Source organism: Anopheles maculipalpis, chromosome 2RL, assembly GCF_943734695.1.
Source record: "Anopheles maculipalpis chromosome 2RL, idAnoMacuDA_375_x, whole genome shotgun sequence".
Taxonomy (NCBI): Eukaryota; Metazoa; Arthropoda; class Insecta; order Diptera; family Culicidae; genus Anopheles; species Anopheles maculipalpis.
Genome location: NC_064871.1, coordinates 91729280 through 91756499, shown reverse-complemented (window position 1 = coordinate 91756499; position 27220 = coordinate 91729280). Strand labels below are relative to the sequence as shown.

The 27220-nt window shown below is 45.3% G+C and overlaps 2 protein-coding genes across 4 annotated transcripts in view; both read right to left on the bottom strand.

The window, feature by feature from the left end:
* The window catches only part of LOC126567911 (uncharacterized), a 28175-nt gene extending 9850 nt beyond the window's left edge, over window positions 1-18325 (bottom strand). For all 3 annotated transcript variants that reach the window (XM_050224273.1, XM_050224271.1, XM_050224272.1), the window contains exons 1-2: window positions 17873-18325; window positions 6602-6803 (exon numbers count right to left, since the gene is read on the bottom strand). In XM_050224273.1, coding sequence (XP_050080230.1) covers window positions 6602-6803; window positions 17873-18309 — 639 coding nt within the window. In that variant the 5' untranslated portion in view covers window positions 18310-18325. The remainder of the gene's footprint in view (window positions 1-6601; window positions 6804-17872) is intronic.
* A 6176-nt stretch (window positions 18326-24501) lies between these two features.
* LOC126567986 (general transcription factor IIH subunit 1) lies at window positions 24502-26667 on the bottom strand. Its single transcript, XM_050224374.1, has 4 exons — window positions 26511-26667; window positions 24978-26444; window positions 24728-24903; window positions 24502-24647 (listed from the first exon to the last, which is right to left on the bottom strand). Exons 1-4 carry the CDS (start codon window positions 26662-26664, stop codon window positions 24522-24524), a joined length of 1923 nt encoding a protein of 640 aa, XP_050080331.1. The 5' UTR covers window positions 26665-26667; the 3' UTR covers window positions 24502-24521.
* Between the last annotated feature and the right edge of the window lie 553 nt (window positions 26668-27220).

Genomic DNA, 27220 nt, shown 5'->3' with positions numbered 1-27220 from the left:
CCGGCCCCTGCCCCGGGCCTAACTCACATTCAACGAACCGTGGCAGTGCAGTTCTTGCCTTTCCCATCTAACCTACTTCTCACATGAAATTGCATAGTAGTAGCGCCCCAGCGCGCGAGGTTAAAACTGAAAGCCATTGTGGAGGATTGTGTGCGCGTGCGCATACACCACCCAACGTGTACCCATGCGCAGTCGCAAAACAATAGATTGGTGGTGACCCGCGCAACCGGACACAGATAGCGCGCACACACAGCAGCACGGTGCCAGCACTCGCGATATTGCAAAAGGGAGGACGAGTTTTTAGCACAACTTTGATAGTTTTTGGCCGTTCCGGTAGGATGGTTTGGAGCACACACTCCTCCAAATTACCTCACACCAGCGCTCGGTGGCGAGGATGGTAGCCTACTAATATGACGGACCTAGAAAGTGCACGGAATCCACCTTCCTCGGAACAGCACGAAGGGAAAGTTTTGCAACGGCGACAAGCAAATATGTTTATGAGCCGGCTCGCGCGCACCCCGTCGAATGCAGTGAATGCGCGCGGATGGATTGTTTCGTGCTGGCAGCAAATGTCCATGGTGATCCCGAAACCACACCGACGGGTCACGGATTTCATGACCCATAAAGAAAGAAGGGAAAGAAACGAACGATATGTTTACCCAGCACCCGGTAAACTGCCACTTACGATCTTTTACTATTTCGTCCCGACCGCATGGCTCACAACAGTAAGCATTATTCACTCATTATGCTCACCTTGATTTAATGCGCCTCTACGGACCGCCACTATGCGCAACAGGGTTTGTTCGGGATTGTTTTAAGGCAGCACACGATGCAAAGTAATCCCAGCATTATCATTTTGGAACCCACCGAAGCTATTAAACTACCTACCCTAAATGAAAGTGAATTGTTGCCATGCTTAAGTAAGCACGCCCTCGCGCCCTGCCCTTAGACTACGGGCTAAACTCCTTTACACAGTCAAAGACTAAGCCTCGGCGGTACGTAACAGCGCAATGGTAGTAGCATCTAAGGGACCGTTGGGCGATCGGTAAAAACCATTGGCAACTTTCACTTCCGATTCGTTCGTCCATCAAACCCGGATGGAGCGGGGTAATAAGGAAGAATGATTTTAAAAAATCCGTGAAGGTGAACTTCACCGTTTATTTCATACCATAATACCCACCATTACCATCGGTGGCATATGCGCTATAATTCATTAATATTAATCGATGATGATTATCAGCGGTAAATGCATCCCGGGAAAGAGTCGTGAGCTTTAAATGGACAGTTGTTCAATGCAATGCACTTGGATTCGTTCGTTCTAGGAGCGAATTTAGCAAAAGCGGTATGGGGACAAATTCTAGTATTTCGCACATCAACAGACGAATCGGAACTCTTTTTCATGTCCTTTAGAATAAAGAAATATTTTATGAAAATATGGAAAATCAATGGAGCTGAGATTGAATAAAACCTTTTTAGTTCCAGTAATTACAAAAACCTTCACGGGGTTCAAATCCCATCCGGACCCGTCCCCCCGTAGTGAGGACTGACTAACCAACTACGTGGTATCGGCAGTCTAATAAGCCATTTCGATGGCCGGCATAACCTTAGAGGTCGTTAAAGCCAAAAAGAAGAAGAATTACAAAAACCTCTGAGACATAAACATTTGTCCAAACCTGATGAAACCCTCTTAGCACCGTTTGAGAGTGTCTAAGAGATTTTCGGTCCCATATGAACCCATAAGGATAACGGAGGTGTCACTAAAAAGACGGACTCTACCAATTGCACAATGATCTTATCATCTTGCACTAGGATGATGCCATGTGAAGAGAATGATACCGAACGACCCAGCGCGTAAAATCCTTTTACAAGCCCTAAAATTGTTCACCAAGGACTGTAGCGGGTCAAACACGTAAATAAGTAAATCCTGTTGTTCTGTGGCAACGGAGTCCGAATCATTCGAACGTATGGACCGAATATCGAACCTTGTCTAGCGTTTAGTAAAATCTAATCAAGGAAGTCAAAGAAGCCAAAGAAGCCAAGGAAGATGTAGCAGGAAAAATAAACAAACATAAAAAATCTCGAAGAATTTGTTTTTGATGATCATTAAAATTGAGTCGCCTTTAACAGAAAAATGAACACAAATTAACTCAAATGATCATGAAATTCAAGCACAGGTTTGATTATAATTGCAGGAAGTTGAGATTATCTCTTCGATGCTAACCTAAGATTGCTACTGAGTACAGTAACACGGCAAAGTAGACCTATTGAAAACATATTACATCCAAAGATTCGACCTCGACAAATGTGTGCACCAGATCTCACCCAAAAACCAATCCTACACAGGTGAAACACTCGGTCTACACTAGACAGTCGCCCCTCAGCAGGTAAGCTTCCTTGACTATTCGCACACCAAAAAAGCGCAGCCTCCCAAGGGTGTGTGTCTCCCCGCCTGCCCTACCACCACACCCTAGACAAGACAAACACGCATCACCAGTCAAAAAGTCATTCCGACATGGTTGTAAGACAGTGCGCCGCTGCACAGCAGTTACGGCACAAACAAACAAACAAATGGTCGAACAAATTTGCGGCGCCAGCACGATTACGCGCGCAAAGGGGTTTGACGTCAACGCTGCAAACCCGTCACACAGTCAACGAAAATGCCCTGCCTCCAATATCCTGCAAAAAGGGCCACCCCTTTTGGATGGTGCGAGACGTAGTCGCAGCATCACTCCCAAACGGCACACACGAAGATGCAGCCCATACGTTGTGCATATTGACACGGTGCACTATTTCGCGCCGAACCGTGTGCTTGAGCGTCTCGGGAGGTGCGCACCGACACACACATCGAAACTGAGGTTGGTCGACATTCAAACAAACAACCTTGTCACTTCGAACTGCATATCGTCGCGCCGCATGATGCCGCGTGATGCTGTTCGTCCGTCAATTGAGGTGTGATCGGTTTTAGTTCTGTGTCCCGGCGACATTTTCCTCAATCGTAAACTATTGCAATATACACGCGAAAAGTAACAACAGATATAGTCGTGTAAAACCACCATCAACGGTTCACGACTCTTGAAAAAGTTAAACAACACATGTGCCCACAAACAGAAAACACACTTGCGATCCAGGCCGAGTACTTCGTGTGTTTTTTCCCAATAATTCGGTCCATGACATAGTCGTGGCGGCTTATTGGTTCATCTGCAACTGTGGGCTGCATGTGTGCAAAGAGACGCATATTGTGCAAGAAAATGTGCAACCATAAATCAACCAATATCCGCAACTTTCCGGTATGCACCGTGTCTGTGTACGAACCGAGCAAAGTGCCGCTTTTGAAGAGTTTGTTTACAGTAACAAAAAAAAAGTAAATAAAAACATCGTCTAACCAGTGAAGCTTGAATCGCTTGAACGAAGGCGTAACAACAGTTTGTGTTGTGCAATTTATTTGCTAAGAAAAGTATCAATTTTCTTTTTCTCCACCGGACCGGCACGGTGTGATTGTGCCGTACTAAGATTGCTATTCAATATTTCTGTTAAATATTAGTTTACTTCCAGCAGGTGACCTCCGTCCAGCAACATCAATATTATTCGATTTTTGGCGCGGTGTGGGGGAAAAAAAATCAAAGCTACATATCATCAATACACCAGCATGCCGGGAAAACACTTGACTTTCCGTTGCTACAAAACACAAAAAACCATCATCGAGTGGTCTCACGTCCGCTAAGAAGCGAATGCCAACAAAAAAAAGTGTACTACTACACAACGAGGATAAAGTGATTCCAAATACTGCCGGCGCAGTGGAGAAATTGTGAAAACAAACAGATGGCAAAAACCAGAACGCAACGCGCGGATTGTTTTCGATTAATGATGGGCAGATCTCACGTCGTGCGCGAACCGATCGACGAGTACCACCGTTTGCCACTGACACTGATAAAAAGCAAAACAAAAAGCATTAACCAGCTTTGGAAAAGCGGTAACTCGGTAAGCGAGACAACTGCCATTGCTGCCGCCGATACACCACACCGTGACACCTTTTCCCAAAACAAAAAAAATTTCCATAATATTTGATTTAAGCGGATCGCAACGGAGTGGTGTGGACCCTCTATTTTTCGCTCCAGTTGCTTCGCATTGCAAACCCAGGACGTGCCATCCGATTTGGCTGACAAAGAAAGAGAAAAAGTGCCCATAGAAGCTGGGTATAAATCTTCAGCACCATACACTTCCCTCTTCCCTCGCGGAAGGATTTATGATGGTACCCAGATTCGGTGGGAAAGTGTGACCACTGAGAGAGGTGTAGAAATGTAATAATTCCACCAAGGAGACCTGATTTCTATTGAGTTTGGTGGTGTTTTCCTTTTGTTTTGGACTGATTTTGTTTTAAATTTGCTGCCATAATCGTTGAGGGTGGAAAATCATCCCAGAAGGAGACGCGCTCTGTATGTTTTGTACAATATTTGAAAAAATCTTCTTTGTGGTTTTACACAAACTACTAGGTCACGCTGGCCATCGAATGGCTCACTAGACTTGCTGCTACCTCGTAGTTGGATAGTCAAGTCCTCACCTTGAACCCCGATGTCCCGCCGTAGGAAGATCGGTGTCGTTGTCGCCACCGGCCACCAAGTTACAATTAGAGTCAAATAATTAATTTCGATGGCTGGGGCACGTGATGAAGATGCCGGGCTCATGCCCCACCAAGAACGTGCTCGTCAGCTACCCGTTCGGCACGAGGCGTAGAGAAGCACAGCGAGCTCGTTGGCTGGATCAAGAGGAGTCCAACCTGTCGGATATCGGATGCAGCCGTGGATGGAGGATTGCAGCCCTAAACCGAATTTGCTGGAAACTGATTGACGACCTGGCCATGGCGACGTGCTCAAGCAAACTCCTGAGCAGGCCAATATCGGAAACAGAAGCGACACGAAACCTGAAATACTTCCTTATGCATCATTCCCCATCAATAATGTTCGTGAAATTGCTATGCACTTTAACAGGCTCCAAAGCCTGTTAAGCTTTTATCCTCCTAAACTTGCGTTAAATCGCGTTACGTATTTTTTCCAATCCATTTCCCTACCCTGAAGCATTTGAAACCGCTCATGGGAAACGCTTTTATTTCATGCCATTTAAGTTGTCTTGTAATTTTTTTTCTCCAAACTTCAAATGGTTGTAGAGCAGATCGATCGATCTACGATCCGAAATTCCCCCCTCAACCCCCTACGTAAAACCCGAGCTTTCTATTTATGCATCTCGCGCAATTACCTGACCAGAGGTTACGTCGCTCCTATGCGCCCACACAAAATGTTTCAACTTTCCGAACGACTGTAACGTAACCGGGTCCGCTGCTGCAGCGATTAGGAAGAAGCAAACCACAGCAGCCAACAACAACAACAACCACGAAAAACCAATTGCAAACGTAAGCATATAAAACACCATCGAAATTGCACGATATCTAATAATCGGGTTGGGTGAGTGTGTCGAGCGGCCATCGGTCGACGGGAACCTCATTCATCTTCGGCTCAGACAAGCCCATAAACAACGGACCCGCGTGTAAAGAGCGAAGCTGAGTTGCCCCAAAACGATTAAGAATCGGTTCCAATCGCAATCGCCGGGTGATGCCGGGGCATTACTACAAACATCGCGGCACTGTTTTTTTTTTTTTTGGGAGATGCTGGGTGAAAGTCAATGCGTCCAACAACGCACACAAAACGAAATCTGTGAAGCTAATTCGCTCGTGATTCGATAATATATGTGTGTGTCGGTGTGTGAATAACAGGGTGCTGCTGCTGCTGAGTGGGTGAGCCAGTTGGTGTTGTGTGTCCCGAGCAGTTCGACATAAAGGAAAAACGCGGCGAAAGATTATCGCATCATCTTTAACCGATAGTTTGGGCAGGGCCCCTTCCTTGCATGATACTTCCTTCTGGGATGGAGCCTTTTTTCTACATGCGATCATTGGTGGAGCTAGTGGAGCAACACCATGGTGCTGATGTTGATGGTCACGATAGCCAAAAAGGGGGTTTAAAAATGTTGCTAACGGCAAACGATCAACACATGCACGTCCATCGATCGATGAAGCATGTTTCCACTGTTGCGAGAGTCATCATGCATCGCACCCAGTTTTATTTTGGTATATAATCTTATGAACGGTCCTATTTTGCTCCGGTTGCCTTACCACTCTAAGTCGACTGTGAGGTGTTGTATAATATCGAAACGAAAGAATCACAACAAAACGTGTAGCCACAACAAATTTGACAAGTTATTGGGTTAGAGCCTTGTGTGAACGAAAAATGGCTGCAAAAGTCATAGAAAATGCTAAAGCGGACACAACTCAATGAAGAAAACTTTGACCTAACGCCATGACTTGGAGGACAGTCATGACGGATCAATTTCAAATTTTATAGCCATTAAACGAAAAACCTTTGAAAACTTTGTTTGCAATAAAGCATAAGATATAAGGAAGTGTAGTACAAGTAGTTGATGTACAAGATACAACCAGATTGTGCTTAGAAACTACCCAACCATCAAACCCAAGTCGCTGCTCTGCACGAAGAAAAGGTCAATATCCACGATCACCAGATCATGCCGACTCGCCTTAACGCTACGAAACACTCACCTTAAAACGCAGCACATCCTTCATCCGTGCCGTTTTGCCGTCGCTGACACAGGACTGGAAGAAGCTGGGCGCCACCGAGACTCCCAGCGCTTCGCTCGTCATACCCGTTTCGGCTCGTTCGGAGTTGCTGGCGATCACGCGGAATGTTCCAAACAGCAACACCAGCAAACGCTGCGTGTGGCCTGGCAGTGACATAAGTAGTCTAGAAGGGCGCCAATCAGAGGGAGAAAGAAGATACACATTAAAATTAGATTTTTTTTTACAGTTTAACGTTCTAAAACATTCAAATTAAATTTATTCCTCAAAACTTAAATAGTTTTGAAAAAAATAGCTTTCTTATTTTTATTTATTATAAAGTAAAGAAACATTTATTGCAACTTTTTTTTCCTCAAGCATTACAAATCAGCCTTAAAAATTTGTGCACAACCAACGACCCAGAACCAGCGGCCAGAAAAGTGTTCCCGACTGTAAACAACGTCATACTGTCTAGCGAAACACGTCGCGGGTTTCACATCACATCATACCGATAATGTAGAACTGTTTCCGGTTTATTTCGACGATTTAATCCCCCCGTTAAGCCGGCTCGATTCAACGGTAAACGGAACGAAGAAACACAACCATTACCGCAGGGTTTGCAGTTGCCAATATGTACGCAGCGTGAGAAACGGCTTGCAGTAACTGAGGGTTGAGGTGAAAGGTGTGTACGATCGTTTACATTTTTAGCCTTCCGTTGAAACGATTCGCGTAGACATTTCGTCGATCGACAACCACAAACCATGTCCAGCTACAATGTGCAACTGTTTTGTCAAGGAAGACAGAAACTTTAGACCAAAACTTCCAGAAGTTGTGATGCAAAAAAAAACTATGCAGATATTTGCAAATATATAGAAAATGATAGGAATTCTGACACACAAATAAAACCCTAAAATTGATGTGTATTACAAACAATTAGAAATGTCTTAAAGCTTACAGATAGCCTTGGTTACGTGAGCTAATGCAATATATCCTCAAAGTCCGATAAGCATATTAGAGTAAAGCGCTAAATGCTCTCCTGTTAAATGGACGCCAAGTCTGACACGCCATGCCAAGGAAGTTTGCAATCTTCAGCAAGCGGCACACGACTGAAACACACAGCTCGAAAAGGAAGCATGGGCGAACAGAATGAAACAAAAAGGAAAACAACGCACCAGGCAAAACATCAAGACACTCTACACATCACATTACCGGTTTCTACAACCTCGGCTACACAGAACAGTGCCCTTGAAGGTAACCGTCGTGAACGATGCAACAAACATTTGGCAGACGGTAAACACACAGAACAGCACACCAAGGAGGAAGAAGGCAGCCAGTCTCTCTGTTCTGTTCCATCCACAAGAGGGCACTTGTTGCAATTTACTATCAATGGTTTTGGCGCGCGATAAGATTAGATAACAAACCATTCACTCGCACGTGTGTAGTGCCAGGACCGGTATTGCCCTTTTTTTGTCTACTTATCTTACTATTATGGGCTCTATTGGGCAGCATGTTGGTTGTAAGTTTTGGTGCTTCATATCAGAAAATTAAAATTGTTCCTTAAGTTGTTTCCAATGCAGTAGATTCCAGCTCTCCAGTGAGGACATTTTCCAAAATACTGCACCACTGCTCGTTCGTTAAGTGTCTCCATAAGCTCAAAGCCTCCTAAAAGCCATTCAAGTGCTACAAGAAAGCGAAAAGATAAACCACAAAAACGCGAACCCCCAAAGACTTCACCCAAATGCAAACGTCCATCATTTGGTGTGTCATCAGCACACTCTGTCATTAAGCGTTAAATTATATGTCTTCCGCATGTATGATGATACAGTCCCATCTTTCACTATCATTGCACACAAACCTCGAATCCGGATGTACAACCGCAAAACAACAGCCAGTCGGTCGCACTCAACCCCAACAGCGTTGAAAAAATTGCAAATTGCAAATTGGTTGAAATTAATGGCTAGTACGACCTACGGGAGATTTTTAACATTCATGCTTTTTTTGCGACCAACTTAAGGAACGGTTTTCACTTTCACTTCCACACATGGACACTTTATGGATGTTGGAAAATGAATAAAGCAGAGTGGTAAATTAAAAACAATTGGAATTACTTAAGGTTATGTCCACTATGCTCCACACATGTGCTTGAAGGGAGGCTAAACCCGGAGGTTGTGATTGTGTTGCAAAACTAGCACGCCACCGCTAGCGGAATTATAATTATTTATTCATTTTCACTTTCCCCTAGCAGAAGTAAAACTAGATCCTGGTTCTAAGAATTTCAAGACGCTGGAAGGATGGAAGAAAAATTAACGCGATTTAATTAGATTTAATGATCAATCGCTTAAAAGCAACTCCATTAGCCGATGCGACAAACGTGCAACTAATAACAGCCGGTCGAATGGACGGGAGTTATAATTACCGCAGCGCAGGCACAGACTGTCTGGCGACGCTGGTGAGCACGCTTGCGAGGACGTTCAAGAACACTGCAAAAGGCCGTTGTTTTGGAGTAGCGTATCTCTACTGCAGGCTACAATTAGAGACGAGTTTTGTTCAACAGCTTGTTTTGCAGTTTTCACGACCGACACTGTCAGAAATTAGAAGCATCGAAAACCGGCGTAAAGAAACCCCAGCGACGAAATATCGCCACCGTATCATCCCAAGTTGGCACCCGGCTTCAGACAGATCTGCCGACAGACAGGTTGCCACCAGTTGATCCGACGGCATGACGACGCGAAAACGTCAACATCCGTCCATCTTCGTCATCAGCGCTGCTCGCTCTAGGTCGGATGGTATGCCGTCCCCCACTTCGCTGCGCACAACCGCATGGATGCGGGAGAAAAAAAAGCGCACCATCGGAGCATCGTCGCCGAAAACCACGGGAAGATTTTTCTGCCGCTGGTGCGAATGGAAAATGTAGCAAACCGTAGCAGCAGCACAGACGGAAAAGTACCAGCAACACACGGGTGAGAAAGAGAGAGAGAGAGACGTGACCCCCGGGGGATATCGATAGCTGTCGCCTGTCGTTTTCTTTGGGGGGGAACGCGTACGACCGGAATGGATGCGACCCAATCATCAGCACGGCAACAGAACGCACCCGGTATCAAATCCTCCACAGTCGAGTCTCCCGGCACACAAATGTGCTCTCCCCTTACAGTTTGGCGAGACAACCGCAGCGAATCTGTCACTAATAAATAAACGCTCGGCAAATTATGTTCGCTTCAATGAGATGTTTAAAGTACTTGTATTAATTCCATCAATATTGTTGAACTTATACTTCATTCATATTAAGAGTATCTCCAAATCTACTATAATTGGAGATTCTCTAAATAAAACCTTCCCGACAGACATGTCCTCTTCGATCGCTATCTCTGTGCAAGGTGTGCAGATATAGAATGGCCTCAAAAATCATGCACATCGATAAAGCAGGTCCACAAAAAAACGGCGCACAGCACGAGCACTATAAACGGCGGAAAGATTAACCTCTTAATTAAGTTCAATTTTACTACCCATGTGTGTTTGTCGAGGCCGTTCCTGTGGTTGCAACATCAACCCCGAGTCTGTGTGTCTGTGTTTCGTACCGACACCACACACCATAACTGGTGGTTTTTGCCAGACCAACATGGCTATGGTTGTGGAGAGGTGGGAGAGGTTCTCCATGTACTCTTTTCCTTCCCATATGTTTCAATGATGATGATGATGATGATGTTTCCGGGACACACCTCAATTTCCACACACAGAGACACGTACCATAATTTGCCACAGCATCACCACACACTTTGGACACGTTAGCAGGCAACGTGTTGCGAACGTGTTGAGTGATGGACTAATCGAACATAGTTGCCAACACATACTTGGCAGGTAATTGTTTTCCTGATGTTCCCGATGTAGAGTAGTGCAAGAGATGTTCACGAATTGGAATCCAGGGAGATCTTTACACTCCAGAGGACCCAGGGATCAAATCCCATCCAGACCGTTCCTCCGTAGTGAGCACAAACTATCCAACTACATAGTATCAAAAAGCCTAGTAAACCATTGGATTGATGATTGGCATGACCTAGCAGCCAATACCCAGACGTTCTGGTTCCTCTTATGGCCCTAGTCTTCTATTTTGGAAAATACGACATAACTAGCCTAAAAGTGTTATGACATTTGCATTCATAGGAAATGCAGATCACGAACCAACTCCGTCAAATGGAGCGCTCCAAATATGGAGTAAAACAATTAGCATTCCCCACCTCTTATCAAATCCAGCAATCTCACCCTATCATTGCACAGCAGTTCACTAACACACTACCAATCATGGAGCAGAAGAACTCCTTCTACGTGCGCACATTAAATATCTGCAAACTTTAGCATTTCATTTTGTAACTTACATGTCATATGGTTGGCGCACTTTTGGCGCGGAGCCTCGCATGTGTCGTCGTGCCTGTGCGTAACTTCAGAGCTGCGCTACGACGAACACGACTATGGAAATATGGACCGACAGGCGCATGTTGGCACACCAATTATCACACTTGTCGTGACAAATGAATGCGATGTCCACTAATGGACACAGATCGAGCAGATCTCCCAACACCATCCGCACAATCATGCACATTTTGTATTTGGATGTGCCGGCCCTCTTTTGGGATGAGGACACACACTAATGCCTCGCCGGTGGATGGGTAGGAGAGGGCGATCGAACGAGTCGCAAGTACGCCACACCAAAATATCAGCGTGTCACCCCGCGTGTAACACACATTTCGCGATGCAGTTAAGCGCACTGGCGGTGCACGCCGTTGTCGCTGTCTCTACGGAAAACCAGATCCATCAATCCACTCCGCTGCTAGCGCAACGCATCAAATCCCATCATCCGTCCCGTACCAACCGTACCCGAGCACAGACTGTGGAAAGTTCGTTGAATTAGAAACTAAACGAGCGTATCAGATCTGAGCTGTGCGGCCAGAACGCCAGGTGAAGTGTGTTCGAGTGTACCGCGCAGAACCGTGTACTCACGGGCGACCCTTTTGCTTTGAGCAAGAAGTCAGTCGGCAGACCAGGGCAAGACAGAACAGCAGGGGAAACTATTTCAACAATTTACAACCGCGCACCGCACACTCAAACTCGGCAGCAACGGCCAAATGCGGTTTGGGACCCGCCGTGAAGCTGCGATCGAGAGCAAAAGATCCTAAGCATTCGTGGGACCAACCGTGACCCTTCGCTTGCACATTGCACTCCAACCACCAACACCAACGCTCCACTGAAGCTTGTAGTATGCTCCCTTCCCATTTTGGGGCACCCCGCCTGTTATGTTGAGCGAACTGCTATGTGTGGATCAGTCAGATGATCGACAGCAGGAGAGTTGAAAATCTTACGCGCGACACACTTGTGCACGTCAGATGCAAAACAAATTATGACGCCAACAACAGTAGCAGGTAGCGGCGGCCCAACTATAATCCCCCCCTTAATCTGCTCTTAATGATCTGCTGCCTGCTGCGACATCCACACGATTATACAAGGATGATAGTTTAATGAAACACCGCCTTGACGAAAGGGGCACAACATCGCACAGGGTTTGTCTTTTCACTTGGGTGAAGATGTTCTAGTTTGGTGTTTGGCAGAAGATTGGTAGTTTTTGTGTTGGATGTCGTCTACGCACGACGGTATCCCCCGTCTGTACGGGATACTCAATCAACGATCCTTATCAGCGAACGAGCTTCCCCCTTTTTCGGAGGGATCGTAAATCGCTCTATTTTTAAAGCGTGCCGTCATATGCTAGAGTATTCGTCTCAACGCCCCCACCCCATCAGTCATAAACTGGCGCCCGGATTTACTTACGTACGTGCACATCCTCATACGAAAGGGCGCCGCCGATACTTGTGCGCAAGAAGAATTCGGGGAGAAAATATTGTACAATGCTGTCCCATTGTGCATTGTACTATTTGTCAAGCTCATTTGTTCCAAATTGGCACACAATCGCTTAACCAAATATAGCCATTGACTACGTCCAAATGTTTCCTCAAGCAGGCCGTACTTTCGGATGTGGTCAGAATTTTAAGACGCATTCACATTGATGGGGACAGATTAAGCTACCGTACGTAGTGATATTTTAGTGTGCGTTTTGACTGAGTTAACGAGTTGATGTCTTCACACATTGCGACTAAAATTATTGCTTTGGAACTCTAAACTCTTTTACAAATCGTCACATCAAACAGAGGTCGTCTGATGTTAGAATCTTTTGTCGTAACCCTACCTACCAGATAGAAGAGTGCTCCCTAGTCCTAGACAATTGCCTTCACGACCACACGCTACCAACGTCCATTAGCGAGTTCACATATCGCTGATACTAACTTCATCACCTACCTCTTACGCTCCACCCTGTCGTAAATCTAACTCTCCAACTCTTGGTTCTAATTGCTAAACAAACACTCAGAACAGTGCGAAATATTTCAAAACCAGTTCGTCGGAGGCGAATTAGCTTTGTGCATTCTTTAGCAACCATTTTCCAGTCCAGAAAAGCTTGTGAGAAAACGTGAACCAATCTCCCAAAAATCATAAACTAGTTCGCAGCTCCAAGACCCACGTAATAATATCACTTTACCATTAACCGACTAAGGTCAGCGTACTGCTTTGGCTGCTTCTGCTACACCAAACACCGTTCGCACAGCTCCGGGGATTGGATCTCTTCGCGCAGCAGTTATCAAATTAAAATCAAATAACAAAGACATTGCTCCGTCTTTGGTGTGAAACACTTCATTGGCCCTCGTACCTTCATAGGTCCCAAAATCGGGAGGGGTACACAATAATCGAGGCAAAACCGTATCGATGCCGATCCCGCTCATAAGTTCGGACCGTTCGGTGTGTGCGTGTGTCGCAATCAATGTAATGCTTCGCATACCATTTGGTGTTGGGAAACTCGGCTAGACCCGCACTATAAATTGGGATGACCCCACCAACCAACCAAGCGGCTGGCCCTAATAAGGCAATCTAGGCATAACTGAATCGAAACGATGAAGAATTTCTGCTGCCTGTGGTGGGCCTTCTTTGTCTGCTAGCTTGGGCGCTTCTTGGGCGTATCATTTCAAACCCTTTCGAAAGTTCGTCTTCTATGACTCAGTCTCGGACAGTAAAGCTAAAGAATTGCATACGTATACCGAATAATAAAGGGATGACCACCCAGAACGCTTTCGTGCGGATACAATGTGATCTCCTCTTGTGCCCGTACATCCATCGGAATGCATCGAATGCCATAAAAATGTCTTCCCGTCACTGACCGTTGTGTAGGGAGCTTCCTGAAGCCCTGTGCCAAATCAGACGTTCGCAAAGTTTTCTAACGACTTATTGCCCCTATGACTAATCGAGTTATAAATAAAATAATAAAAATGTCCATGGCGGTGCATGCAGACAAAGGCGCAATGGACAGCCGCATGCTCGACGACGTTTTTTTTTTTTTCAATTTAACGCCCATTTATGATTTGGAACAGCTCTTTGACGGGAAGAATCAAGATTGCTCAGCACCAGTGGGTCTACACACATCATCACAAGCTTCTCCTCCACACGACCACGAGAGGCAATAAAAGCATGCACACTCGCAGAGAAGGGTTAGGGAGGTTTGCTGCTATTACTATTCTTACCCAACTGGCTTTATGCCTACCCACGTACTAGAGACCAAGCATAGAAATATGTCTAGCAGTGCCACCCCTGCCAACCGAGGCAACTGCACAAACAGAATGCATTACCAACTAGGTCAGTATCCACAGCCGATTTTAACAGCTCTACAACAGAACCAAATGTCGATATTGTGTAAGCAAAAGGCAGAGGCCTGCACCACCCAACCCCCAACGGGGTTCGTTCGAATCGTCTATCCAAATGGAAACAAAAAACGATGTGCAGCACGATGTCTACCAAACACCAAAGATGCATCGCCATCTGTTATCGCTTTAGCTGCAGTTGTGACCAGAAACCCTTTCACCGGATCCTCAAGACTCGACAGAAGATCGGACGAACCGATCATGTGCTAGAAGTTCTTGCGCGAAACAAATGCCTGCTCACATAAAACCTTCATCCATTGCGACGGTTCCTGCGCGATGAGATAAAACTTGCCGAACGACCTTCTGCCGTATGATCATTGTAAAAAGTGAAGAATGCACCACAAGAACACAATTCTGGGTTGCATTTTGTCCGTCCGATGTCACGATAGAAAGGCAATCCCATTGCTCATTCAACAACTTCTAAAGGTTTTTGGCCGAACATAGGACGGGGAAAGGTTCTATTTTTATCAGTTAGTTCTAAAATGCAACGGAACGAACTTTCTCAGAACATAAACGCTTGTCGTTTCCTCTGACGCACTATCTCCCTATGCATTTGTGGTCTATTTGATCTTGGAGCAACAACAAAAAAAACGACATTCTAGTAAGCGATAAGGCATGGTGCTGTGCTGCGAAACGAAATTAAATTAAACCTACTTAAAGTATCGCAAGCATAACATGGGCGAGTGATGAGTGTTGACCGCTGCTAACAGAAACCCCAGTGTGACAGCGTCTCCTGAGCTTCGGTTATATTAACCGTCTCGCGCGTTCGGGGCAGAAATGGAATGCAACCCAGCCCTTCTTCGGTGGCACAGAGCGGGTGTAGAGACGGCAGGCCAATAGCAAAAGGGGGCGTCATTATGGAAGCACACCGCAAACACTAACAGTTGATTGATATTGTTAGATGTTTGGGTTGAATTGAGATTCCTCCTACTCCATTGGGTCTGTTTCTGTGTGTGTGTGTCTTTGTGGTACGGTAAGAAGTCTTGACTGGAGAACATTGGTTCGCTTTTTTTTTGCTCCCTGGCTCGCAGAGGCTGAACGAATCAGCCTCTCTCACACACAAACGGTTTTGGCCCTGTACTACAGAGTAGTCGAGTGGGCTTATGCTAAGTAGCGCTGCTACTTCGAGCAAGCGCCCGTCCGCCTTTTCATCAGGTCTCGGGGCTTTAACGTACGGTGAAGGGTTGGGTTTGGGGGCTTACAGCTAACAACGTCAAGCCAACAACAATTCGCTTAGGGAGTTTTGTAGTCCAAGCCATTCCCGTCATCGAAACCATTAGGCTAACGAAATGCAACAGGTGCTTCACTGTAAGAATGGTGAATTAAAGCCTGTTAATGTGAGCCATAGTAATTTACTAGCTGCATTGAAGACTGAGGATTTCTTGGGATTTCAAAATGCATAATAAAAACATCACTTAAACTTTCAACGAGGATGTCCGAGATAAATCTGTATGCAAGGAAAGCCTTGGGAGTATGCAAAGTGCAAAATACGTGAGACATTTATCGATCAGAATATATTAATAAATAATAACCAAGACGTTCTATTAGGTTTCATCAGCAAGCATTGTAAGAATATTATTTTTTGAGAAGTCTAAACGATACTAATATGAACAGACGTACGCATTAAAAGTAAGACTGATTTTGAAGTCTATCCATGCAAAATTTTAAGCAACAATAGCAAATACGGTCGAAGTGCACCAAGAGAGAAGCAGTTGGATCTTCAACAAGCTTACTCTTAGTCAATGTCGGCCATATTGGAGCAATAGACAATTATTCAAAATCACTCAGAACGACTGATGACGTCCTTGAAAAATAGATTTCCCAACCCTATCCAAATCGTGTCCGTTACTTTTTAAATGCACACCATTCATTTGCGAACATCAGCCAAATTTGCGGACTAACAACACACCACACCAACAAATCTCTCTTAAAGTTTCCACACACATCAAAAACATGTCATAATGAACTCTCGCAAAATTACGCCGGAAGTGATGCCCCGATTGCGGTACAACACTCCGCACGGTTCCATTCGACTAATTCTGAAACCACTGCGCGGGGGCTCCAATGTTTGCGCGTTCGTTCAACTTTGTTGCCACTAAAGCACCATTATCACACACAAGGCGTCTGGTCAAACGCATCATCGTCTTTACATTTTTGCCGCAAAACGGAACTGCATGAACGGTTTCACACCCAAAAAGGCCTTACGGAACAACTGTCCTTCAGCGAGAAATTACAACACAACACCAACAGAGACATACGAGCGATGACCAATAACGATTATTATTGCAATGCGCAAGCTTCGAGAGGAAAGCAAAAGCAAGCCCCGAAAAAAAAACAATAAAGACATTAGGCACGCTGCTGATGCACAGCAGCCCCAAACGACCCCTTGTGCTTTTTTATCTTCGCTAGTACGGCGGCGATTCGCTTAGTGATCACGTATAAGGCCAGCAACACAACAACACCAGTATAAAATTTTCCGTTTGCCTCTGCTTAGGGTGGCCCAAAAGCTGAAAGCTGAAGCTGATATCTCAATTGTTGCTTTGTAGTGGGAAAGAAAAACAAGCAGCTAGGGGTGAGTGTGGTGAGAAACAGACCGACAATAAAAAAGTGCAACGCGGTGCGCTTTGCTGCCATTTTCTGACGACAATATGCTTGCACAACCGGCACATGGCCATTGCAGGCGGCAATAGGAAATCATAATCGCTGCCTTTCGTGACTAGCGAACCACTGTTACTACATCTCCATTGATGGAATAGCTGAGGAAAGACCTTCCCAAACCAAAGAACTAATGCTCGATTTGATAGTTACCCTTGCAGCAATGTTCTACACAAATCTATCTTCACTTGCAATCGTGACACAAGTCAGAACCATCAAGCAAAAAAAAAAGAAATCGCACAATCTGCTACCGTGTGTACAACAACGCGTGATTCATCATCATCGCAAGATATGTACTGCCCCAATCGGGTTACCTTAATATCAACACAGAGTGGTGGCAAAGATTGGCCCGACACCGGGGTGCAAAAATGGTGTCGGTCGCTGCTGTCCCAACCGAACATGACACATAACTAGCTTGTTTATCACACACCGTGACATCCTGTTTATCACTTCCTAATACACGCCATACTGTAACTACTAGGAAGGCCGAGAAGCGCGAACGGCATGTGTGGTCTCTCTTCCCACGATTTGCCGACACTTTGCCGGGGGAGAAGGGCGCGTCGGATTTTATCTCCAGCATGGAATTTTTTTTCCTCTGGACGACTTGCAAGGACAGAGGTCTACAAGAGAACTCGAGAGTGTTCAACTCGAGTTTCATTTGCGATTCCTAATGTGCGACTGGATAATAAATTCGCCGTACAGTACCCAAATGTCAAAATTTTCACCTGTCAAATATTGAAAGCCGGCAATCTCCTACGGTTAAAGAGAAAACCAAAATTGAAGCATCATCTCCCACCCTTACAATCTACCTCACCTGTGTATCTTCTCCTGCTGCTGCACCTCATCGTCGAGGTCCACTATCTGGAACAGTTCCGCCTCACCTTCCCGCCCAAACACTCCGCCCGGGATCTTGCGCAGAAACTTTTTCAGCACACTGGCAATCGTGTAGACGGAATAGTTGTCCACGTTCACCAGCCGACCCTGCTGCAGGAAGTGGATCAACTTCTTCATCGCACCCTGATTGCCGGGCGCACGGAACACATCCTTCCGGCACGGAGCTTCCTTGTTGAGCTTCAGTATTAACACCAGCAGTGGACCCGGGATGTCGTTCTTGCATACCTCTTCCAGCGGTACGCCAAACTTCACCTTCTCCAGCCGGTGCGGATAGGGTGTACCGGGATGGCCGCACGATGTTACCACGCTGCCAAAGGTTGCCGCCCGGCGGTGCATCCGCTGGGCCCAGCTAGACATTTCGCTATACTCGTTTCGTCCGTAGTCGGCGGACAGGAATGCCGGGCCCTGCTCTTCGCGTGCGCCAGCTGTTTCTCTCGTTTTGATTCTTACTCAGCTATTCGCTTTCGATATCCGGAGGTTCTGTTCGTCGAGCTGGGCGAGATTGAAGAATCGGAAATGTTTGCCCTTACTCTTTGCCGCCTTTCTTCTACACCACCAAACACTGGGTCATCTTTTTATCGCAAAAACCACTAGAGATTCTTCTCAAGTTTAGGATTTATAGATTCTTTCTGCCCCTTTTTTTCTTCTGCGTGTACTTGGATCACTTTCCAGAAAATGGAAAAAGAATCATACAGCCACTCAAACACACACACACACACACATACGCACTCTCACACACTTGTACACCTCTCCTAGACGCACACACCAGAATCTCGTATGTATGTTGCTATGCCCACACACAGAATCACAACGCACTCTCTTCACTGCTTGCTTGGACTGGCTCTGGCTGGCTTGGTTGCTCTCCGTGTGCCTCTTCGAACGCGACTAAAACTTCAGCCACACGCGACCTGTGCGTGAGCGACGCCTTTTTTCTCACCACTACAAGCACACTGCCTTCCCCCTACAGCGCGCTTTTCATTTCTTTTTCCACACTTTCCCCCGTTCTCCTACACACAGCTGTGCTGTGGTCGAACGCTTGCGATAGTGGTACGAAAGCATAAAACCATCACGGGCAACACAACACTTTCCGTAGCATTTTTCACCGTGGACACACACGCACCTTTTCCTACTCACTTTTGCTCACGCCGGACCGAGCCGGGACGATGTGTGCCATACGAGCGTTTTTCCTGGTGTTTGGACTTTCTGTATGTATGACCCACTGTGGTGGACGAGCCCTCGTACAAGTTGGCAGAGCGACCACCTCCGCCGTTCGATATTATCCGGTATTCACTGTTCCCTACAGCACCTGGAACATGCACGATTTTCACATTCGATCTGTGGAAGGAAAACAAGATTGGAAAATTAAATCAACCGCACCGGATTCCCCATTCCTGGGGTATAATTTTCCAGCTCAAACCCATCACCGTAGCCGCAAGGAGCGTATATCATCCAAGTGGGCCTTGGTTTTCCATCAATGAAAATGCCAACCATACGTGCGTTTGTGTGTGTGTGTATTGTGGACTGAGATCATTGAGCGAGAGAGATGCGAAAATGATTGAATAGTTAATTACAGGGTTTTTCTATTGATAATTTAAAACCATTGATGATTTTGATAAACACATCACAAGAAAGGGTAGATTTTGTGATGACATTGTATTGGCTTCAGATGACATGGAAAACAATTTCCTTTTATTGTAAAGCTTTATTAAACTTCTCGATATCACAGAGTTGGACAGTCAGTCCTCACGACAGGGGAACGGTTCAGATGGGATTTGAGCCTCGGTCCGGCCGATTGAAGACCTGCGCCGCTGTCGTCATCATCACCGAGCCGCCTTTGGTCTACTATGTCATGTGAAATGTTTACCAAAACCATTTATGCTTTTACATTACCAACTGAAACCCCCTGTAATATACCGGAACGAGAGCAAGCACAAGAGAGAGACGACGGTACGATGGCAACATCAAAATTTTTCCAACAACAATAAACCAACTGAGAAGACGGTCCGGCACACCGGAACATGGAAGCTGGACAAGGGAATCTTCCTTTCTTCCTAATGGAAAATCGATTCCAAACACTAAAATTGGCACCATTTTTTAGGGTATTTATTGTTGTTGTTGCTCCTTTCTCCAAACATATTTCACGCATATCCTTCCTTCGTCCTTTTTCGTGTGTATGTGTGTGTGTGTCAAACACACTCACGATCGCAAAATGGAAGAGATTCGCTCTGTCACTTTGGTGTATTGTTCAGCCTCCCATCGAAAATGGAAATGACCTACGGCCTAAACATCCCTTAAATCGTTTGTTCCCTTATTACAATGTTGGCAATGCGAAAGGAACCATTATTCCACAGCAAGTACTGTGCAGCAGAACCAACCACAAACACGCACACAAAGCCACACAATGAAATAAATATAAAGTTCCGATTTTTCACTCTCGCTTTTCGCATCCGTGATCAAAATCTCGCCCTTTCTCACTCTTTTGTTCCCACAATTTCCCCCACTGCAAGCGCCCATCCCCGCCTCACAATGAGGGTGGGAGTTTATTCCCCCCCTACCACACACACAGTTTTCATTTTCACAGGTCACACTTTTCACCACCGTGACACACACGCACGCACACAAAACTCTAATGGAAAATGCAGCACGCGTGCTGTGATGGATGGAAATACCGGGCAAAAATATACCCCACTGTTGGCCGGACAGAATAGAAGAAGTATTGCTTCCTGCTGGCAAACAGCAAAACTGCCACACCGAACCGACCGAAACGCAGCAGCAATCTGAATCGGAATCTCCCAACACGACGACGGACGGCTACGGGTGGTTAAATCAAAGAGAGAGCGTATATTCTCGGTACCACACTCCTTTCAATCGCGAGGAAGAAAATGTGGCCCAGAAAACCCCCAGACTAATATGCTCGCTCACGGGCGGCCAGCAGCATACATTACATTCCCTCTTTTTCTAGCAAGAACGGCCCAGCGGAACACCCTCCCGGACAAGACTGCTTTCTTTTCAATCGCACCGAGAGAGCGAGAGAGAGAGAGAGCGAGAGAGAGAGAAAAAACATAGCAGCCGTTTGTAGTGCTGGCTGTTTTTATTATTATGCTTCCTTAGAAACCCGTACCATACGCATCCATCAACGGCTACTTTTCTAATCAAATATTCCCCTCCCCCAAAAAAAGAGCGTCGCTTATAGTGGCGAGATAAGTATTCCATCCGAACGAACGCCAGGGTAAAGCACACAAATTTTCTATGCTTTGGCTGACCACAGCGGACAGTGTAAACACAGATCGTCGTGCTCCGCATAGCTTTAATCCCGTACCGCAATTCCGGTTTAGACGGAACACATGTGCGTACAATCGACAAAGCGCAATTGCCATTTATTGTGTACCATACACACACGGACGCACGCATATGCTCCAATGTATCGGATTGCCAAAGTTTTCAGGGCTTCGCTATTGTTTCCGTACCAACAACACCAACGCCACATATACCACCACCGTACTATATACCAACGCCATTATTTCACACTGACTCGCGTACGATCACAAAAACTGTCGCTTACATCTTGTTACAAACTGCTTAAATCGTTGTACTGCGTTCAGCTGCTACACACCGGTTAATTGTTCTGTTTAATACAATTTTTCACCTTCTACATTAACAATAATCACAAGCACCGTACCGAATGACGCTCCGTACGCTCCCGCAGATTTCTACTTTATTATTTTTTTCCTTGCTTTCGATGCGAGAGACTTTGCAAGCGTATTGCTCTGAGCGTATTCCCCATGTAGCGTTTTGTTGCGTGGTGAGTGGAACGTATCTCACCAGGAAACTCATTTTGAAGCGTTTTTATCCTTCTGGAGTATTTGGCATTTGGAAGTAAGCGTATTTTGATTTATTTTACTATTTTATTATGTAAAAAAAAATTGTGAAAAGTGAAGTCCACGTGTCATGGGATATTTCTACAGCCAGAAACTCAGGTTTTCAAGAGATTTTTTCTTAAAAATATCACGCATAAAGATTATTTTATGAAGGGTGCCTTTTACAGGAAATTTCAAACTGTTGACATCGATGTGGCAGGGAAAAAATCACAAGGTCTCGGACCACAGGCCAGGTTCTCAAAAAGTAATTTCAAAGCGAGAAAATTTTACAAACATTCATGAGAGCCCGACTTCTAGAGGACTTCTAGACTGAAAAGCTCTTTTGAAATCGAATCGATGTCGACAATCTCCAAGTGGTAAAGAAAACATAAACATATCATTCACCGATGCAGGAAGCATTCTATCATTAAGGCGCGAAATGAGACTATCGGATCAGATGTTTAGCTCTCGGGAATAATACCAGATACAAGCATCCGTCGTTGGTGGCTCGATCAACCGAAGGAATGACCGATCCCGGATTCTCGCGCAGTTCCTTGCTACGTTGTCAGATATACTTGGATCAGATGGATACTTTTTCCTGGGTCGACCAGAACGAATCAACAGAACAGTTTCGCTTAGGTCGGAGAGTTAATTTTTTTTAACTATCCAGGAGAAGTTTTGAACCGCGGATCCGAATTAGCCGATTTCTCTTAGCTCCCTTTTTCCGACGAACCGGAACTATTGGAGCGCAGGACAGACAACCATAGGGAAGAAAAGGTGAAATCTGCGAATCTGAAATCCTCCTAAAGACTCACAAGATAGATTCTCTTTAGTGATTTGTCTGCCAAAAGGCGAAGATGCATAGCATAGTGAGCTCGATGGCTAGATATCCGAAAATTGTTAACAGCATTCAGTGGAGAGAGCAAATAGTGAAGAAGATGCAGATAAGCTATTTTTATGTATTTTGTGGAATTGCCATCTACACAAAGTATTTAGCGGCTGCCCCGTGGTTGAGGTGACAGTTCAATAGCTCTGTATTCCACCAGTTGCGGGAACAGAACAGAATTCGGCACTCTAGAGTTCGATGGGTAGAAAGACGACCTGCAATTAATCACTTGGGAAAATAACTCACCAACACAAACGGTAACTCACTGGCGCTCCTTTTGACAGCTTTCATTTAGAATATTTTTGACAACTCGCTCAGATCTGTTGAATTTATCGTTATTATTGCACTGAAATAATTTCAGCAAATGATGCTTGTTTATAATTAACTTAAAATTAATTGACAGCAATACGGTCAGACCGTTCCATCGCAATAAAACAAAATTATTTATCTTGTGGTTTGTTCGTTTATTGATGTTGGTTGGAGGATGAACGCTCATGCACTCATAAAAAAGTCAATTATTGAATTATTGAATTATTGAATTATTTCGTTTCTTTTACTGATCATCAGTCAGATAAAATACTAATTTATTAAATACCTTTATCATATCAAATACTTGTAAACATTCTCAACCATACCTGGCAGCAACAACATCCACAATAGACCTCACCCGGGATAAGGTGCACTTGAAATGAGGTAGAAGGAAATGACTACCCTTCAAATAAGATATAAGTTGAATGAGTTGTAAAGCTAGACATAAGATTAGATTTTAAGGAATACGACCTGGTCGTCATTATGAAATATAAAAAATACTTGTAAGAAATGTGTTTGATTATTTTATTTCTCTCTTCTATGATTGATTGATTTGATGATTCATACCCACTTTAGCATAATCGCATCGTTTTTGGGTTGCTTTACTTTCCTGGCACAAAACTTTCTCCACTACATGGTTATATTATTATCATTGTTTCTCTCACAAAACCCAATCATATTTCGCTTTGATTGACTGTTCAACCTGGATTCAACAGCGTGTTGCTCCTGCCCGATCGTACACTCAAGATCAATCGTGACACCTTTACTAAAACTAAAACGCGAATAAAGGCTTTGCAGGCAGCATCCATCATCAGCCTTTTAATGACATTACAGACGAAAAACACTCAGCAACGATGTTCGAAGATGATATGAATATATTTCATGCTCTTTGAAGTAATTGATTCTTGACAAATTGTTGGCTCGCATTCATATCGTACAACTTCTCTCCCTTTTTCTTTTTTTCCCTTTTATTTGCATCATTAATACTAACTCGTTGGCTGTTCAACCATTCGGTTTATCCTGTGTGTCGTCTGCTCGCTTCAATCGCATCCATTCATTTCATGACGGTGTTTACGTAGGCCACAGTTGGCAGCGCCTTTTTATCTTTATTCAGTGTATACACATTAACCAATATACCGGAATTACCATTACTCTTCCTTGGCATGCCTTCAAGATTCCCATTATAGAGTGTGAAAATATTGAAGAAAAAAATCCCGATTGGTTTTTGATAATTATCAGCTAAATCCCTAGCATTTATGCACTACAACACAACGGTATCGAACTAAACACAAGATCAAGAGCAGAACGTGATGTGAATGAATACGGGACGAAGACAAAAGGAAGGAACGGTTTGATGCAATTTGCCAAATACGGTTCTGTTCAGTGGAAGGTAACAAAATGGAGTGCCCCCGGAACTGGTGTGATGATACAGGAGGAGTATGACAGCGTTGGGACGTGTGCTACTACTACAACACGTCACCTGGCCGCTTGAAGTGGAGCGTTGAGGAGGAACACTGCTACCTGTGCGTACGGCGCTGACGATCCTGCCAGATCGCATACTTCCGGTTGGCCGACTGGAGCAGTTGGTTCAAATGTTGCGTTAGCGAGGACCCTAATGGCAATAGTTCTCTCATGGCACGATCCTGCAAAAGAAAAAGCGCGAAGTTTATTGAAGAAATGTCCCGCTGGGATAGGTTTTGAATGGAGAGAAAATGGTACCTACCTCAAAAGGCTTCAATTTGACCATCGCGAAACGCTGCAATATGTCGTGCATGCGGGTTGCTTCTGACTCTAGCTGGGGCGTTGTTGGCGGGAAACATTTCCAAAATTCCTTCAGCAATTCCAGCAGCGATAGGTATAGGTTACGCACTTCCTTTTCTATATCCGGAGGCACAAGTTCTGTAAAGTAAAAAAGCAAAATGATTAAAGAGTGCTCTTGCTTACGGAGTGTTCTTGTAATGGGCAATACTTACGGGCAAGGCTTTGTTCCTGGAATCCTCTCATCAGCGCGCCACCCGGACTCAGATCTCCCAGCGCACTGACAGCAGCGGCCGGACTAACCAACAGCTTGTGTGGCGTCCGATTACTCCACGTCCCATTAGCGGCCTCCAGGATCATTGCATGCGTCGTTTCGAAATCATGCAAACCTCCCTCACCACCTTTTCGCTGATTGCTAGAATGTGAAGAATCGTGTCCGCCACCAGTCCCGCTCGTCGCCGGAACTGGCCCATGAAGGTACCGTTCGATTTTGGTCAAATTCAGCTGCTTTACACGGGTCCGCTCGTCTTCCTCGCCTTCCAGATCGTCGTAGGTAATTTTCGCCTGTATGCGGGCCCTCTTAATCGTCGGCTCGACAAACACCGCACCGCCGCCGCCATTTGACGATGGTGGTCCCATCGTCCCGTTACTCTTGTGCTCAGTGGTCCCACCATTCGCTAGGTTGTCTCGTTTCTCCTTCTTGCTGTACCCATTCAACGTATTATTATTGTTGCTTCCGTCGCCCGGCAGATTATTGTTGTTTGTCTTGTCCTTCGTCCCATTCGTGACGGGTGCACCACCACCATTCGACGACGCATCCGTCACACCCGGCGTGGCGGACAAAATGGACCCAATGCCGCAGTTGAGCGTTTTTACATCCGTGCACGTTTTCAGCACGGAAAACGAATGTTGATTAAAACGTTTGATCATACTCTGATGGACAATGTTACCACTGTTGACCGTCTGCTGTTTGGCAGTGGCCGAGCTGCAAAATCCATCCTCCAGCGTGTTATCTTCGAACGCACGTATATCCAGCAACGGATCGCCGAGATTCTCCTGCACCGACTGTCGCAGCTGCTGATCATCGATCTTGCCGCACTCGGTGAAAATGTCTTTGGTGCCGCCCGCCACGATACGGTCCCGATGGAAGTAATGCGACTGGAAGAATTTGGTCCAAAACTCAGCCTCCGTCATCTTGCCCGGCACGTGCTCGCTGTGTTTCCGCTTTACCGCCGGATACGTTTTAAAGATACACTCAATAATGTCCGCCGTCAGATTGTACCGCAACCCGTTACATCCATCCGTTTGCGGCTTAATATCAGCCAGAAACGCACCGGACACACCGATATCTTGCTTTACCGTTTGCTCCTTGTTCATGTAGTCCTTGGCGTGGCGGGCCCAAAATTCCTCACTCGTCAGCACCTGCGTAATGACCAGATCTTTGTACAGCTGCAACAGGGACGGGTTTTCCGTCAGGATACGATTCTTTTCCTCCAGCTCTTTGTCGATCTTGCGCCGAAAGTTGGGCAGCAACTGTTGCAACAGCTCCTTCACCTTATCCCGATCGGCCATCTGTGCCTGCGGGCCGAGCCGGTTAACGAAGTGAAACGTCGAACTGTTGCCATCGTGTAGCACCACCTGCAGCTGTACCTTCGGTTTACCTTCCGGGGAAATTTTTTGCACTAAAACAAAGCAGGCGTTAGTATTAGGTGTGGGAAAACGAGGAAAAGCGCGTTGTTGTAGTTTACTTTTGATATCCTGGAAACGGTGTGACACAGCAACCGTATCGCGATGCTCAGCAATCCAGGCGATCCGTTCGTTCATCACGTAGAGCGTTCCGTCGCCCTTTTTAAATCGGACCTCGCCCATCTGTAACAGCACGTCCTCGCGTGTCGTAGTCATCTTTTCTGGCCTACTGGCTCGTTTGCAGGTTCAAAGATGTAAATCTGATGGGGATGACTTTTGAAGTCTCCTTTGCTGATTAATGTTAGTTTGCTTGACGGCAAGGCAGAAGAATTAGGGCACTATTTGCTATTGACCAAAGTATTTTTTTTGTATACTCCTAAGGAGGATGGAATTGGAATGAACAACCTAAAACGAAGAAATGGAAAATTATGTTTATTATAAAATTGTAAAAAATTGTCTCAAGAAAATCTTCTCCTGGAATTCAGGAGATAGCAGCACACATCTTATCTACGCCGTATTGCTATATCACTGCTTGACCTTGCAATCGCTTAAAAAAAAATGACATTAATTGCACTCCGGTGAGCAGAATGTAATATATGTGAAATTATTCCACCTTTCTATGCATATAACTCTTCTTCATCACTGCTCTACATGAACGTCTACGCTCGCGTTTGTATTTGTGTGTGAGTGCGTCATAGGTGCAAAAATTACGCCCGATCACAAGATGATCAGTGAACTGCATTTCCTCTGCAGTTCGAGCAGGGTTGATTGG

What these genes read in the sequence shown, in the direction of transcription:
- LOC126567986 (XM_050224374.1), bottom strand. Translation starts at nt 26,664, where the DNA reads ATGACTACGACACGCGAGGACGTGCTGTTACAGATGGGCGAGGTCCGA. An exon ending in CCGTTTCCAGGATATCAAAA is followed by an intron (nt 26,445 to 26,510) that starts GTAAACTACAAC and finishes GCTTTGTTTTAG; the next exon opens with TGCAAAAAATTTCCCCGGAA. An exon ending in TCAAATTGAAGCCTTTTGAG is followed by an intron (nt 24,648 to 24,727) that starts GTAGGTACCATT and finishes TTTCTTTTGCAG; the next exon opens with GATCGTGCCATGAGAGAACT.